Source organism: Anguilla anguilla, chromosome 1, assembly GCF_013347855.1.
Source record: "Anguilla anguilla isolate fAngAng1 chromosome 1, fAngAng1.pri, whole genome shotgun sequence".
NCBI lineage: Eukaryota > Metazoa > Chordata > Actinopteri > Anguilliformes > Anguillidae > Anguilla > Anguilla anguilla.
In genome coordinates, this window is record NC_049201.1 from 62693563 (window position 1) to 62707429 (window position 13867).

The 13867-nt window shown below is 37.9% G+C and overlaps 1 protein-coding gene across 7 annotated transcripts in view; it reads right to left on the reverse strand.

Annotated features, from left to right (window-relative positions):
* The window catches only part of LOC118223946 (histone deacetylase 9-like), a 123991-nt gene that overhangs the window by 14384 nt on the left and 95740 nt on the right, over positions 1–13867 (reverse strand). For all 7 annotated transcript variants that reach the window (XM_035411080.1, XM_035411089.1, XM_035411056.1 and 4 more), the window contains one exon: positions 9359–9477. In XM_035411080.1, coding sequence (XP_035266971.1) covers positions 9359–9477 — 119 coding nt within the window. The remainder of the gene's footprint in view (positions 1–9358; positions 9478–13867) is intronic.

The following is a 13867-nucleotide window of genomic DNA, read 5'->3' on the forward strand; positions in this document are numbered from 1 at the left end:
TATCAGAATTTACTGGTATACAGAGGGAACAGTTCTATCCAAAGTTTTATTATGATCAGACACAAAGCTTTTCCATGTGTCAAATTCTGACTGCTCACTGCTGGGACATGCAAGCAGTTTGGCCAATGAGCATGCATCATACAGAACAGCAGCAGATCTGTATGTTCAGAGTTCACTGGCTCTCACTGGCAGATGAAACACGTTGATGTGGCAACATCAATAAAAAGTGTTCTTTTCAGGGTTTTTCATTCCAAGTTTTAAGTTCATTGTAGCACGATCAGTAGGCATGTTGAAGAATGTATTATTATTATTATTATTAAAATTTAGGCATTTTTCAACATACATAACGCATACATGTTTTAACTGCCATTTTTATTTACTAGTCTTTTATCAAAAAATAAATTTTAAACCACACTTATTTTACAATATTTGTGCTAAAGTTATTTTATGTTTAGTGGAAATTAAGTTCCACCATATTTTTCATACTGCAGCCTAGCATTAAAAGATTTTAAAGAACCCACATTATTTCTGTTGTGACTCATGGTTTGTTGAGTTTGGTGTGTTTTGCAGAAACCTTTGGTTTGGCATTCCGTATCTAAAGTCTGTGATACTTTACACTTCACACAAACCTTCCTGGGATATGTTCAGAGATTGTATTTTGCATTTTATTCCAGTAAAAAGAACAGACCTGGGTGAAATATTTAATTTGGAAATATTATGTTATCTGAAATAGTGTAACCCTTTACACGTTTGTACATCTTTTCAGATTACTTTAAAACAACATCTGTTTTCATCATTATTCTGAACAGAATAGTTTGTTCACTTGGTTGTATTGAAAAAGGGATCTGCAGGAGTGTTTTCAAATTTTACAGGCATCTAAAGATTTAGATCATTTAAAAATACATATTTAACCCAGATCGCTGGTTCACTGGTATTAATTATTACTTCCCATCTCAGTAAGCCTAAAATAAATCTTCACATTTTATTTTAATGTTAGGTCACCAGCACACAACTCAGGCAGCCTATATCTCAGTCATCACATACAGCATTATACCTCAGCGTGCAAGTGTAATAGTAGCTCAGCATTTCACAGTGATTATTCTCATCAATTTCATCTAGTGAGAACTGCCCACAAATACTCGTCGTTTCACTTATCGATGAGCACTGCTTTCTGTACAGCCGCCTTCTTTTCCGCACGGAGCTATAGGAATTTTTACAGTAGTCATACTGGGAATGGACGCGCCTCCATAGGAGAACTTGACTTTTGCCCAAAAGGACACCGGCAAGCTAACCTTTTCCAGATGAGGCCCATGTTTTATACATGTGGCATATAAATATTCAAGCAGCTGAACAACATACAATCACAGAGAAAAGAGAGTAATACCAAAGCAATGGAGGAATGAAAAGACAAAAACCGAGGTGATACACACAAACCAGCAAAAAACAATAATGCCTTCAGTGGATAGAGCTTTTCTTATGTTTCCAGCGAGTGTTTGTAGTGTCACACAATGGGAAAACACATGTGAAATGTACCGCTGGTCAGAATCATCTGAATTGAATCACCACATCTGGCGCTGCACGCATTTCAACGTATTTTAAAGAAATGGACCTGGTGTTTTTATCAATGGATTTACAGCAAGGAAAAACCAAACTGTTCAAATGTTTTGCCATGGGTGTGATCAATGGAAATCCATTACTTATTCACTGTTTATTCACTATTTTCAGGGTGCTTGTTATTAAAGCGCAAATGACATCAGCTAAGAAACTTTCAAGCCCTTGCTGCAGATGAGCCGTGAAGGCTGATTAGCATAACTTGCTTAATTTATCAGTATTTAGATGAGCGTTAATCTTGACAAATATCTCTCTAACAAATCATTCAAATATAAGGTACTTTGACCTTTAGTGTTTATTCTTTCTTCCTGTGCATTTCAAAGCTATGAAGAAATATGTTTTTAAAATTATTTGTTGCTAAATATATAATAGTACACATTCAAAATTACACACGTTACCATTTTCTTCATACTAATACTATACTGTACTTGTATAAATATGTATATTTCTATTGGGATACTACAGACAATATCATCATCATATCACATTCACAATTGAAACAACAGATCTGCTTCAAAGTGTATTTGTAACCAGCAGTTTGCCTGTTTGAATCCTGTAAAGAGCATAACGTTGTACCCATTAGCAAAGTACACAATGTAAATAGCTTCAGTAGCTCTTCACCTGTACAGCTAATGTGTAAATTGTAATTAGTAAGGTTGTCAAATGATCAAATAGTGTGAATGTGTATGTATTTGTACAAAATTATATAATTTAATTGGGATTTAAAAATGTTTAATTTCAATTATTTAGCCGCTGCTCAATGTTTTAATACATATCATACTTTGAAATAATACACAATATACAAATTAAAAAATATTTGTCAGGTTCACTGCAGACAGGCTCTGCAGAACAAGGAATTAATGTTACTGGCACAGATGTTCGGTGTGTTTACAGTGTTTTATTAATGGTTTATTAATACGCATTTAATATAGTGTTGCAATTACATTTATGCTTAATATTGTGATAATTTCTGAATAATTCACAATTATGAATAGCACTCCAGGGCAAATGAGTGATGATAGTACATTGGTAACACCATCATTGGCTTCTGTATTTTGTAAGTAGGCATGGCAGAGGGTCAATGCCAGGACAAGGTTCATTGCAAAGTGTAATTTAGGGGTGGGAAGGACCAGACAGCAGACTTATAGGAGTGAAGAGTGCTGCCATTTCATACTTCTTCTGATAATGTCTTGTGGTCTCAGGGGGAATCCTTTTGCCAGGTTACTCTCCTACGAATAAATACTGAAGTCGTTCAGCTTCTCCCCATAGATATATGTCCACAGCTTAAGAAAGATTGCTAAAGTCAGGTGAGGATGTTCATACAATGCTATAAATAACTGCACTACATGAAGGAACGCAAGCAGAAGTGGAAAATATTTTCCAACACTTAGATTTTCCCTTCCAGTCACATGTTTGTGTTGATAGCAGAAAATAGTGATTTATTTATTTTGATTTCTGTTGGTTTTTTTTCTGTAAAATATTCAATAAAAATATTGGTATAGGCGTGCCACGACACTATTTTGATAAACTGAGCTACATTCTACACATCCCACGCACAGGTGACTGCCACTGATTGACCACTGCATAATAAAGTCCATTAAACACGAGACCAACCCTTCTCCCCTTTTTTTCTCCAGCTACTGAGCAGTTATATTTGCAAAATCCTAATGCTCATCGTGTTAAGACACTCCCCCCAATTCAAATTAAGCTTGATTTACAGTAATTGAATATAAACAATAGGGGGTCTATGGAACAAGGTAATGGGATTGAGCAGGAGTGTGAACTGATGGCTCTGTGGGGGCTCTCAGCCTAAAGTGAAGTATGTTTAGATCTCACAAGTGGAACCTAAACACAAGTCCCAACCCAGAAACTCATTCAGTCCATGAGGCCATTTTGGGCAAATGTTCTACTTGAAACAAAAAATCTATCATCCTTTGCTGTACAGAAAGTATAAAAAGAAGCATTTTCACCAGGAACAATTTTCACAAGGTTCTCATACTATTGTCATTGCTTGACAATATTATCAGAACCATGACTTCTAAGGTCATGTGACAGCAGATACAAAAGGACCTGGCAGCAGGTCAAAGCCAAATGTAAAAATATATGACTAAAAGGTAGCTAGGTAAAGTGGTTAACCATTGTTATGTAAAACTATTGTAATGTAGCTAGCAAGAAAAAAGCTGAGGATAAGATGAGGTCGGATGGGGGGGATGAAGCACCCCAAACCTTCACCCCTGCTGAGAAGCTTGTGCTGCAGCTGGAGAGTTACTGAAGCTGCAGCACAAGCTTCAAGAGTACCTGCTCTGAACCAGTGGCTGGATGCAGCAGCTTCTATTGTAGTGGTTGGTCCAGTTCATCCTTCATCACGTCTAGTCGTCTACTAATACCCTTTTGTATCTGTACTAAACACCACCCCCCCCCCCCAACCGAGCTCAGCGACAGGTCATTCTCCAACCGTCCAACATAGCAGGGCCCAGGAGAGAGCCCGTTCAGCTGGTCATGCTACTGGAGGGAGGGAAATGCTATAAAAACATTTATTAGTGATTATATAAACAATACCGTTGTGACACCCTCTTGCAAATGATATCAGATTTACCTGTGACTGCACAGAAACCTCCTTTAATAGTGTTTACCCTTGCGTGGACAGGAAATCTGAGGAACACACTGACGTGCCTTTTGAATGCAACGTACACTTTCCTGATCACTCAACATACTGTGGCTTTGTTGATATGTTCATTTCTGTGGCTTTAATGATATTTCTTATTTCACTTTGTCTTAGTACATTTTTTTTCCTCTGCCATGTTTTCATTTTCACATTTTACCACAAATGACTGTATTTATTGTGTAATCTTACATCCGGTTTGGTTGGTTTTATTTAATTTTTATTCTTGTTCTCAAATATGAAGCACTTTGCTTTGCATTTTATATATGATAGGTGATACACAATGTTTATAATATCTTCAGCATTGCCAATGGCATTTAAAAATGTGCTGCTGTATTCACACACAGTCCAATATACAGTGCCTGTGTCACTGTGACGGCTCTGCTTCACTCTGTGGAGTTGGCATTGTGCACTCCTATTAATCGCTGGAGGTAAATACTTCCCTCATGACTAAACCGGTAGCGCTCATAAAGATAATCATCCAAATGCCTTAAAGGATCATGCTGGTCACTAAAAACACATTCCCTTCTAAAAGCTCTTCTTACAATGATGACCCCTTCCCTTCATCAACAAGAACCTCTGGTGTGGTCATTTCTGATGTTGGTGTGTGTGATTTCACCGGGTGGCTTATATACGTAATCTGTGTTCATCTTGTTCATCTTGTTCATCTGCAGCTTAAACCTGAGTTTTTGCAGGTCTGAGCTTAAGAGTCTGTTGCCTGGGTAACAAGTCTGACTAAATTGTGAACTTGCTTCATGAAACCGAAAATTCTGGGTTTATCCCAAAACGTCAAGAAGCTAACTGGGTTAACTCAGTCAGCCACACACATGAAATGGGGACCAGTTCTTTAAATGTCATGATAGCTGGTGCATGATTAAGAAAAACCTTTCAAAAACACAATTAGATGAGTAACGTTTAAAAAGTAAAATTATTGATTGTAGAACCAACTGACAATGTCAAATTATTTTGCTAACCGTAACCTTGGTGCTAAGAAATGCTCTCGTTAAAAAGGCATGAGGTCATGAAGGGTTGGAGGTGAAAGTGTGTAATCACTTAGTAAAACACTTTGCGATTTGAGCCCTTAATACCGCAGTGTCCTGTGTCCGTTTGTACACAGGTCTCTCCAGGAAACTGTTCAGGATCCATGTGTCTCCTTCCCAGTGCTTGAGAACACTTAAGGTTGACTTATCTGCGTCCCCAATCGGCGTATCACCAGGGTGCTGGCACCGGCTAACAGGATGGAAAACCTTGCCGTTTGTGACCGCAGTGCTAAATCAAGTTCAAAGCAGGCTGTTGCATGCACTGAGATATAGAGTTACACTGGGGCTGTCATAAAGTACCCAGGGTGCTTTGTGTTTAGTCAACCTCTAGACTCCCTTTTGGAGCTCCCATCACAGTGTGACCAATGACAGGATGACAGGCACTCCGGACAGGGGATATCATCGTGGTGATCAATCCCATAATCCCTGAGTGGTACTATTAGTGATGATAGAGCTACAAATATTTTCACAGATATTGAGAAACACAGAATAATTTTGCATATCAATGTGAAACAGCAAATATTTTATTCAGTGAAATGTAAAAATGTTTAACACTCTGTTAGTCATTTTTACATCGTTAGAGTCAGAGTCGATCCCACTCTGATTTGATTTCTTCATTTTCTACTGTACTTCAGCTGCAGTAATATCTTACAATAAATTATAGGAAGTGTGTTGGTATGGAAATATCGCTAGGTTCTGGCAGATTCTAAAGTGAGCACCAGGTTTTCATTAATTCCAAACTGGCTTGTATCAACATTCTCACCCCATTGCTTGCTAATCAGAGTGTCCATTTGCCAAGAAAGTATTACTTTTAGATTGTGGGAAGCCCTAAAAAGTAAAGGCCAAACCAAAAAGCCACTGCAAAAGGGCAAAATTGAGCATGCTTCATATACTCATTATATCCTTAAGCCTAAAGGTAGTGCAGTGTTGCCTGGTGCCTCCCAGATTCTCCCCATGTTCACGTGTGTTTCGTCTGGTACAACCCCCCCTCCCCCTCCCCCCCCGAGCTAAAAATATGATGCAGGTCATCATTGTAAATGATAAAAAATTCCATAGGTTTAAACTAGTTTGTGAAGCACAAGCGTAAAAGTTGAATGTTATACAAATTATACAAATAAGAACACTACACTTATAACTAAAAAAAAACGTTCAGTCATCTAACATGAAAGGCGTTTTCAATTTTCCAAAGTATTTTCAAAGGGTAAACTACATGTGACAAGAGGTCAAAGAGTATATATAAATTGGTTTAGAGAGTAACATATAACCATGTTTTTTTATGATTTTGTGCAATTAAATCATCTAATTAAACATTAAAGCTCATTTGAGCATAAAGTCAAAGAAAGATAATGAAATCCTGAAGCTGTCATTACAGCCCCGACAGCATCCCAGGGGGTTGTCACCAGGTAACAGGGGGGAGGGGGCAGAGCAGATTCTAACAGATTAAAACACATATGGTCCCTAATCGTCCCATGCAGCTAAAAGGACAACAACAAACAGCATGGAAGCCCCTGCTCCTGTGACCAGGCCCTGGCCTGATAGTGGGCCATTCTTAGGGTTATTGGGTCTCTGGCATGTTTTTGAAGTCCATGATCGTGAAAAGCTCATGTTAGAATACGGTTACAGATAAGGAGTGTTTGTTTAGAGAAAAAAAAAAAAAGACAACGGTCTGCCAAATCCTTTGATGCTTCACCAGGGAGTCCCAAATCCTTGCAAGTTCCCCCTCCTCTCTGTGTTGAGATTTTATTACCCTATTTAACGCTATTTAAGCCTTTTCTCCTGTGGCATTGCAGAAGAATTCCAGATCTGATGCCGCAACTTGTTTACATGAACAGAAGAGAAAATTTATAATACCCTTATTGCACATTTTTAAGTTTTAAAAGTTCACATTGGAGAGTTGCCTTGCATGCTTGTGTAGTACAGAGGGATGTGTTTTTTTCCACTCACCAATTAAACTGGACCAGTAATTGAGGACAATTTGGCACATACATTTAAATTAGTTTTTCATGATTAATTTAAATGTGGCACATACATTTAAATTAATTTTTTCACGATTAACAACCAAGCAGTACAGTATTAATATTTTGCTAATATATTTTGTTTGGTACCCATTTTGTTTTAGCCTCTTGAATTGTTTTTAATTATATTTTATTTTTTCTTATTTAGCATGTGTGTATTGTTGATTTCTAGAAATGCCTCTACTTGGTATAGGTTAAATGGCATCCCCAATAAATAACACTCACTCGCTATGTAGTGTACAATGCGTTACAAATGACATCAATAGGACTTCAAAACAGGAAAATGTACTGAGATCGCTGCAATTTTTCTATTAACTCTCTCCACTTACAGGCCACCCCTAAATGTGTTCCTGCATATCGGCAGCTGTTCTGTATTTGCATCAAAATGCTTCCGCAGCATTGCAACAAATGTCACATTTTTAACCCTCTTGGTTTGTGTGCACTTCCAGCTCTACTGCATCGAGGAGGTGCAGTTTTACTTTCTTATAATTAATCTGCTTGGTAAACAATCTTATACTGTGTGACTATGGTTTTGCTTAAACAGTAATTCATTTATGTCACAGGATATTTACTAAAACAATTCCAGTTAAGTACTTTTTGTTCAGACATACAACAGCAGTGTCCCCCCCCCAATGAATTGTATAACCACAGTCTGGTTACCACACCACCACTGATTACAGTCTAAAGCCGCGTTTCCACCAAAATTACCCGGAACTTTCAGTCCCAGGAACTACTTTACCAGGAACTAAAAGGTTCCTTCAGCCAATGGTTGTCTGCGTTTCCACCGGGGTCTAAAGTACCGCGAAGATTAGGCAAATTAGCCCACTGACGTTGTCGTCGGTCCATCTGTCATATGATTTCTTCTGTAACACCATACTACCACCGAAGTAGCCTACATTAATTTCTAATAACCGGGACAGCCCGGAGGGGTTTATTCCACTTATATACAACGGGTTACCAACAATGACTATATATGGTTACTTTTGTATTTATTGATTTTCATATATCCTCTCAAACACATTCATTAACAGCAGAAAACATGCACACGTTGTAAACAATTTGCTGTTTTATTACTTTCTCGTCGTCAATTCCATATAGGCTAATCGCAAAATGACAAGAATAGAACGAAAACTCGGACTTGCGTGAAAATGTAAATTAGTAGTGGTACAGCCACCGTTTGCTTTCCTTCGAAGTTACTGCTAGCCGAGCAGCGAAGTGTGCCCTCCAGATGCGAACCATGCACCATAAATGAGTCCATATTTTTCCTGGTCTTTTCGTGGAATTGAAAAATGGCAGTAAAATTGAGTAAAATTACGGCAGTCTGAAAAAGCTAAAGGGAAGATTACTAGAATTAACCTGTTATTTTACCCGGATAAAAAGTGCGGAAGGTGATTTCCAGTTTGCTTGTACTGTATCATGCAGAACTACCGCATACCTCACATAACTGTATCAAACGTTTTGAGTCAATTACAACGGGCTAACAAAGAAAATCCGGAAGAAAATATTCAGCAACCGAATTAATCCGTTTGAATGTTTTGGTAGCCTACATAATATGCTGTCCCAGCACGAATGCTTAGCATTTTATAAAACGAATACTAAAGCAAGAAAAGAACAGAAGAGCACACGTTATAATTCCAAGACGTTGACAGGCTATAACCAAAAGTAGGCTACTGCGCCGCATAACATACAAGTTTGATTTGAAGTTATTATGAAAATAAATTGGTTTGCCGCTGCATATTTTCAAACATGGCGGGTAATGGCGGAAAATAAATACAACACAAATGCTACGAGTACTCGACCAATCAGAAATGTTCAGCGCTGCAAGCTCCACCCAAAAGGTTCCTGTATTTTCGGAAAGTACTACCCCCCGAGCAGGAACGTTTTGGGGGGTAAAACAAAGCCCCCAGAACTAAATTTAGACCCTAGTTCCTGCGGTGGAAACGCACTGAGTTCCTCAAAAGGTTCCTAGTTCCGGGGTATAGTTCCTGCGGTGGAAACGCGGCTTAATACAGAAAATAAAGGGCACATACATTTAGCTGTGACTTTGTACCCGCCCAGCGGTGGTTCATGACCTTCCATGGCATCAAACCCAGCTGACACCAGCACCACGTCAGGATCAAACTCATGGGCAAGAGGGATGATTATTGTCCTAGAAAGGAAAAAAAGAGAAAGCATTGTGGTATAAGCAAAATAGGCCTCATATGTATGTAAGAAGGAAAAAAGAAAGGAAGACAAAAGTAAAGGTCATAATGTTTATGTGTGAGTTTGTCTTTGGCAAGTTAAATGCTTTTGATTAACGTCATTACTAGAGTACAGTTTACTTCACTTTTTAAAAAACAATTCCTTTCAGCATATTCAGCTTTTGGTCTTGTTGCGTACCCCACAGCACATGGACTAGGTCCTTCAGAAATAAGGAATAAACATGTTAAAAAGAAAGAAACTGTCATGAGACACGCTATTGCTGTTAGCTGAGCAGTCCTGTAATCCCAAAATTCTTTTTTTCTTCCCCGTGTTTTTATCCAGTACTGCATGATATCCCCTTTGATAGAGATTAAGGACCGCAGGACACTCTTCATTGGTTATGTTGATATCACGTGTGATCTGGTCATGGCCAGCCGTCATGCTGCTTTTGCACCCAACAGCCTAGTGCAGGGTGCCTGTGTGGACTGGCCTGTGGTGTAAAGGGGGACACTCATGCAAGTGTGGTCTGTGCCAAAACCCTTGTAATTAGGCATTTAGTGCTGCGGCATGAAGTGGCCATTATTGCAGAGTGGCCTGATAATGACTGCTTTTTTCCTGCGCTACACTACATTAACTCTCCTCTGTGGCTGTGGGCTATGTCTGTGTGAAAAGGAGCCACACTGTGGGAAATACAGCTGTCCATCATACTATAACTTACAGTCATACTGTGCCATTAGCAAGTTATCCATGAACAAAGAAAATCACAAAAAAATGTATATATATATATATGTGTGTGTGTATATTTGTATAAAGTATGGTGATGCTGTACATTCTTCATCTTGTTTTCAATTGTGAATAAATGGGTAGAACAAAGTTCCACAAAAATGTATATATGTATGTATGTACGAATACCTTTTTTCATTGAATACAAGAGGCAACACACATTGCTCATTAAATATGACAGATAATGAAAACTTTTTGTAAAACGAAAAGCTTTGTAATACAATACAGTGCATCGTGTAAAACCAGATATGCTCACTCTTTCAACTAAAGTTCAGGAGATGTTCACAGAGAGTATTGCTTCCTTCCTTCTTCAGATAATTGCTTTGTTTGTTTACGCTTTTCCCCGCAATTCCCATCTGAACAGTTTTCCTTTTGTCTGTGAAGCAGTAAGATAAATGTCTTTGAGGATTTAAGTTGCTGTGAAATTTTGTGGGTGGTAATTTAATGCAAGTCATTTGGATACAAATGTGGAGGCAATCATATCTCTAATTATGTGAGTGCAACACTGCGAAATAACCGTGGAACGGTGAGGTGTTTGGCTGTTCTGAGGACTGGATCTGAGGCACGGGGCTGAGAAGGATGGGTAAATAAAGAATGAGTTCAAAAATACAGCTGATGGTGATTTTGTTTCATGATTTTTCTTTCTTTTGCTGCTCTCGTGTAAATGTAAATCACATCAGTTGCAATGTTATGAACATCTGCACGAGCCTTTCAAAATAAATCCCACGAGATCTGATTGCATTTTTGGATTTTTTCCATGTTAGTATCTGAACATAGATCACAGATCATGGGTACGTGGTACATTTACTGAAACTACAATAGCAAAAACATGGATGTTGACTTTTTTTTGCAAGCTTTGCTTTGGTTGTTGTTGTTGTTTTTAAATATCTGCTACACTAATCATGACTAAAGAAGTTGGACATTTTTCGGTTGTTCGGTATTTTTATCCTCTCTCATGCTGAGATTTTTTCCCCCTTTGTCTCAGAGTGAATTATTTTGGTTTCCCTCACATGACCTTTAACCCCTGGCCCAAAAAGAGGCGAATGTCGACAGAACATATAATGGCTCCTTTCCTGTGCTGTAAAGTCGGCAGTAAAGCGTGGTAATTAAGGTAACCACAGCAACTGAGCCCAGCGGGCCAGTGGGGCAGTGAACACTTTCGGAACTTCAAACGATATCAAAGTGGCGGACTACTAGGCCCAGCAGAGTGGCCCTGGTTTGAATTAAAGCTCCACTTCCACACGCACTCTTCAAATTCAAGCTCAACAAGAAGAAGACGAAGAAGAAGAAAAAAATGCTGGCCAGGACTGCGTCTTCTGGATTTCATTAGACTCAATTATCTTATCTGTTTCATCTCACTCATGACCCAAGGGCTGGCAGTCAGTGTGGCAGGGTCCATGGCCATTTGAGAAAGCCTGCAGCTAGCCAAAGGCCTGTGGACTAGGTCATTAAAACACTCATGCCCCCTGCCTCTAGTGATTGAATATTTTCATGCTTTGGTAAATAATTTTTCCATTCTCAGCCCTGGGGCCTGAAGGTCTGATAAACATGCACATTATTTTGTTTGTCATAGACGCTGGTCATTTTTTCTCCTTGACTGGGCTTCTGGTTCTCCTTTCATGGTCCTTTCATTTTTCATTGGTCCTTTAAAACACTATGAAAAACAATTCATCTTCTCATATGTACATCTGAGGTTTATAGGTTTGCTCACCATCACTAGAATAATGAAAATGCAATGATGAAACAGCTCATATTTCATCATCCACTCCTTTGATAACAAATGCAACTGTAATTTTTGTCTTCTTCATAAATACAGTCTATTAAGTTCATTATGGTAATTACTGAGTTAAGAGCAAATTTTGATTGAATTTAAACTGGACTGAATTTTCACTGGCGTCAATTTTCTTGTGCCAAACTTTTGATGATTATTTTAGAATGGAATTAAAACAAATGACTATTATTTGCAGCATCTGACAAGAAATGTCATTCTTAGTCCACATAATACCACTTAGGCCAAAGCTTATTCACTGACAGGTTTTGTTAAAAGCAATTCAGTTCAAATCCTCTACATGGGTACAATCATTGAATCACAATCCATTTAAGCAATGATTAATAAGATGGAACAATCATAATGGTTTTGGTGCAATCCAGACAATTACCATGTTAGCAGGATCATAATACATTAGGGTTGGGAATTATCACAATGGAAGAAATAATTACGTCTAAAACTCTTCCTGAAGAAAAATCTGAATCCTATGCTAGAAAACCAGTTCACCGAAAACACAGGCCAAAGTGAGGATGACTGTTTTTTTTTTGTTTGTTTGTTTGTTTGTTTTGTCAAAGAACAGAAACTCTGGTATCTATAAAACCAAAATATGAATGTTCTATTTGTATTTATAAATATTTAAGCCTGTTATGTGTGCACATTTCTTTTTATATGCGCAAACATAACATGTACAAGCAGGTGTCTAACCCAACTCTTATGCACACAGTGCTGAATGCAGTTCAGTGTTTGAAAGTGTTATTATTTGAATCACCACCTGGTTAGCCAGGACATGCTCAGTTTAGCTAGTAGCCCCTTCTTTCAGTGCCCCAAAATGAATTAGTCTGGTTATGATTATGAGCAGTAGTGTTTGGAGCAGTTTTTCACTTCAACGCGAATAATAGTCGGATACAATGCATTATCACTGTTCATGATAAGGCCCATGAATCTTGTTTACTGAATGTAAAACACTAACAAATGTCAATTTGTTTGAAAAAGCACAATACATATATGATGACAGGCAACAAGAATGGTTTCTGCTTAATTAATTGTTAACTGCACATAAACCTCTTTTTTTTTACAAGCATTTACATCCTTCATTATGAAGATTTTTTCCCCCTGTGGCAAGCTTGTACTTCAGCCAAATGGCAAATAACAAAGGCAAAACAAAACAAAAACAAAACACAAACATTTATGAGTCACCCCAAGTCATTATCAGGTATCCAATTTTCCCAGCTTTTAAATGAGCACTTTTTTGCCCAAGGCTCCTGGGCAGCATTTATGAGATTATTACTTTGATTTGCAGATATAGATGTTGCCAAGGTCACAGGTGAAAACAAAATAAACAAATGGTTTTAGGTTGCTAATTTTATGATCTTTCCATTTGCAGATGTTCTTTCCTTGGGAAGTGACAAGTTTAACGATTAAACAGACACAAGGAGCAGGACTATGCATGCACATTATGTTTTCCATTTCAGTTTAGAGGTGTTTTCTTATCACTATATACATGTGAATATCACAAGTCCACCATCATTAAGTATTTATAGGTAACATAAATTACCTTGTTTTTCTTTTTAATGTGATTATTACAACTTTTTGTGTGACTGTCACATATATTCATGTACTTATTTCATTATTTTGTCTTTCATTATTAGCTGATCACAACGAAGGGATCCTACGGAAAAATGAATATTATTTATAATTTCTGCAGTCACTCCTGTCAAATATCTACTTCCTTTGTTGTAACTGAATCCTATCGGGTATATATCATGGGCTGGGTTGAATGTAAATATTTGTGTCATTATGTCAAAAA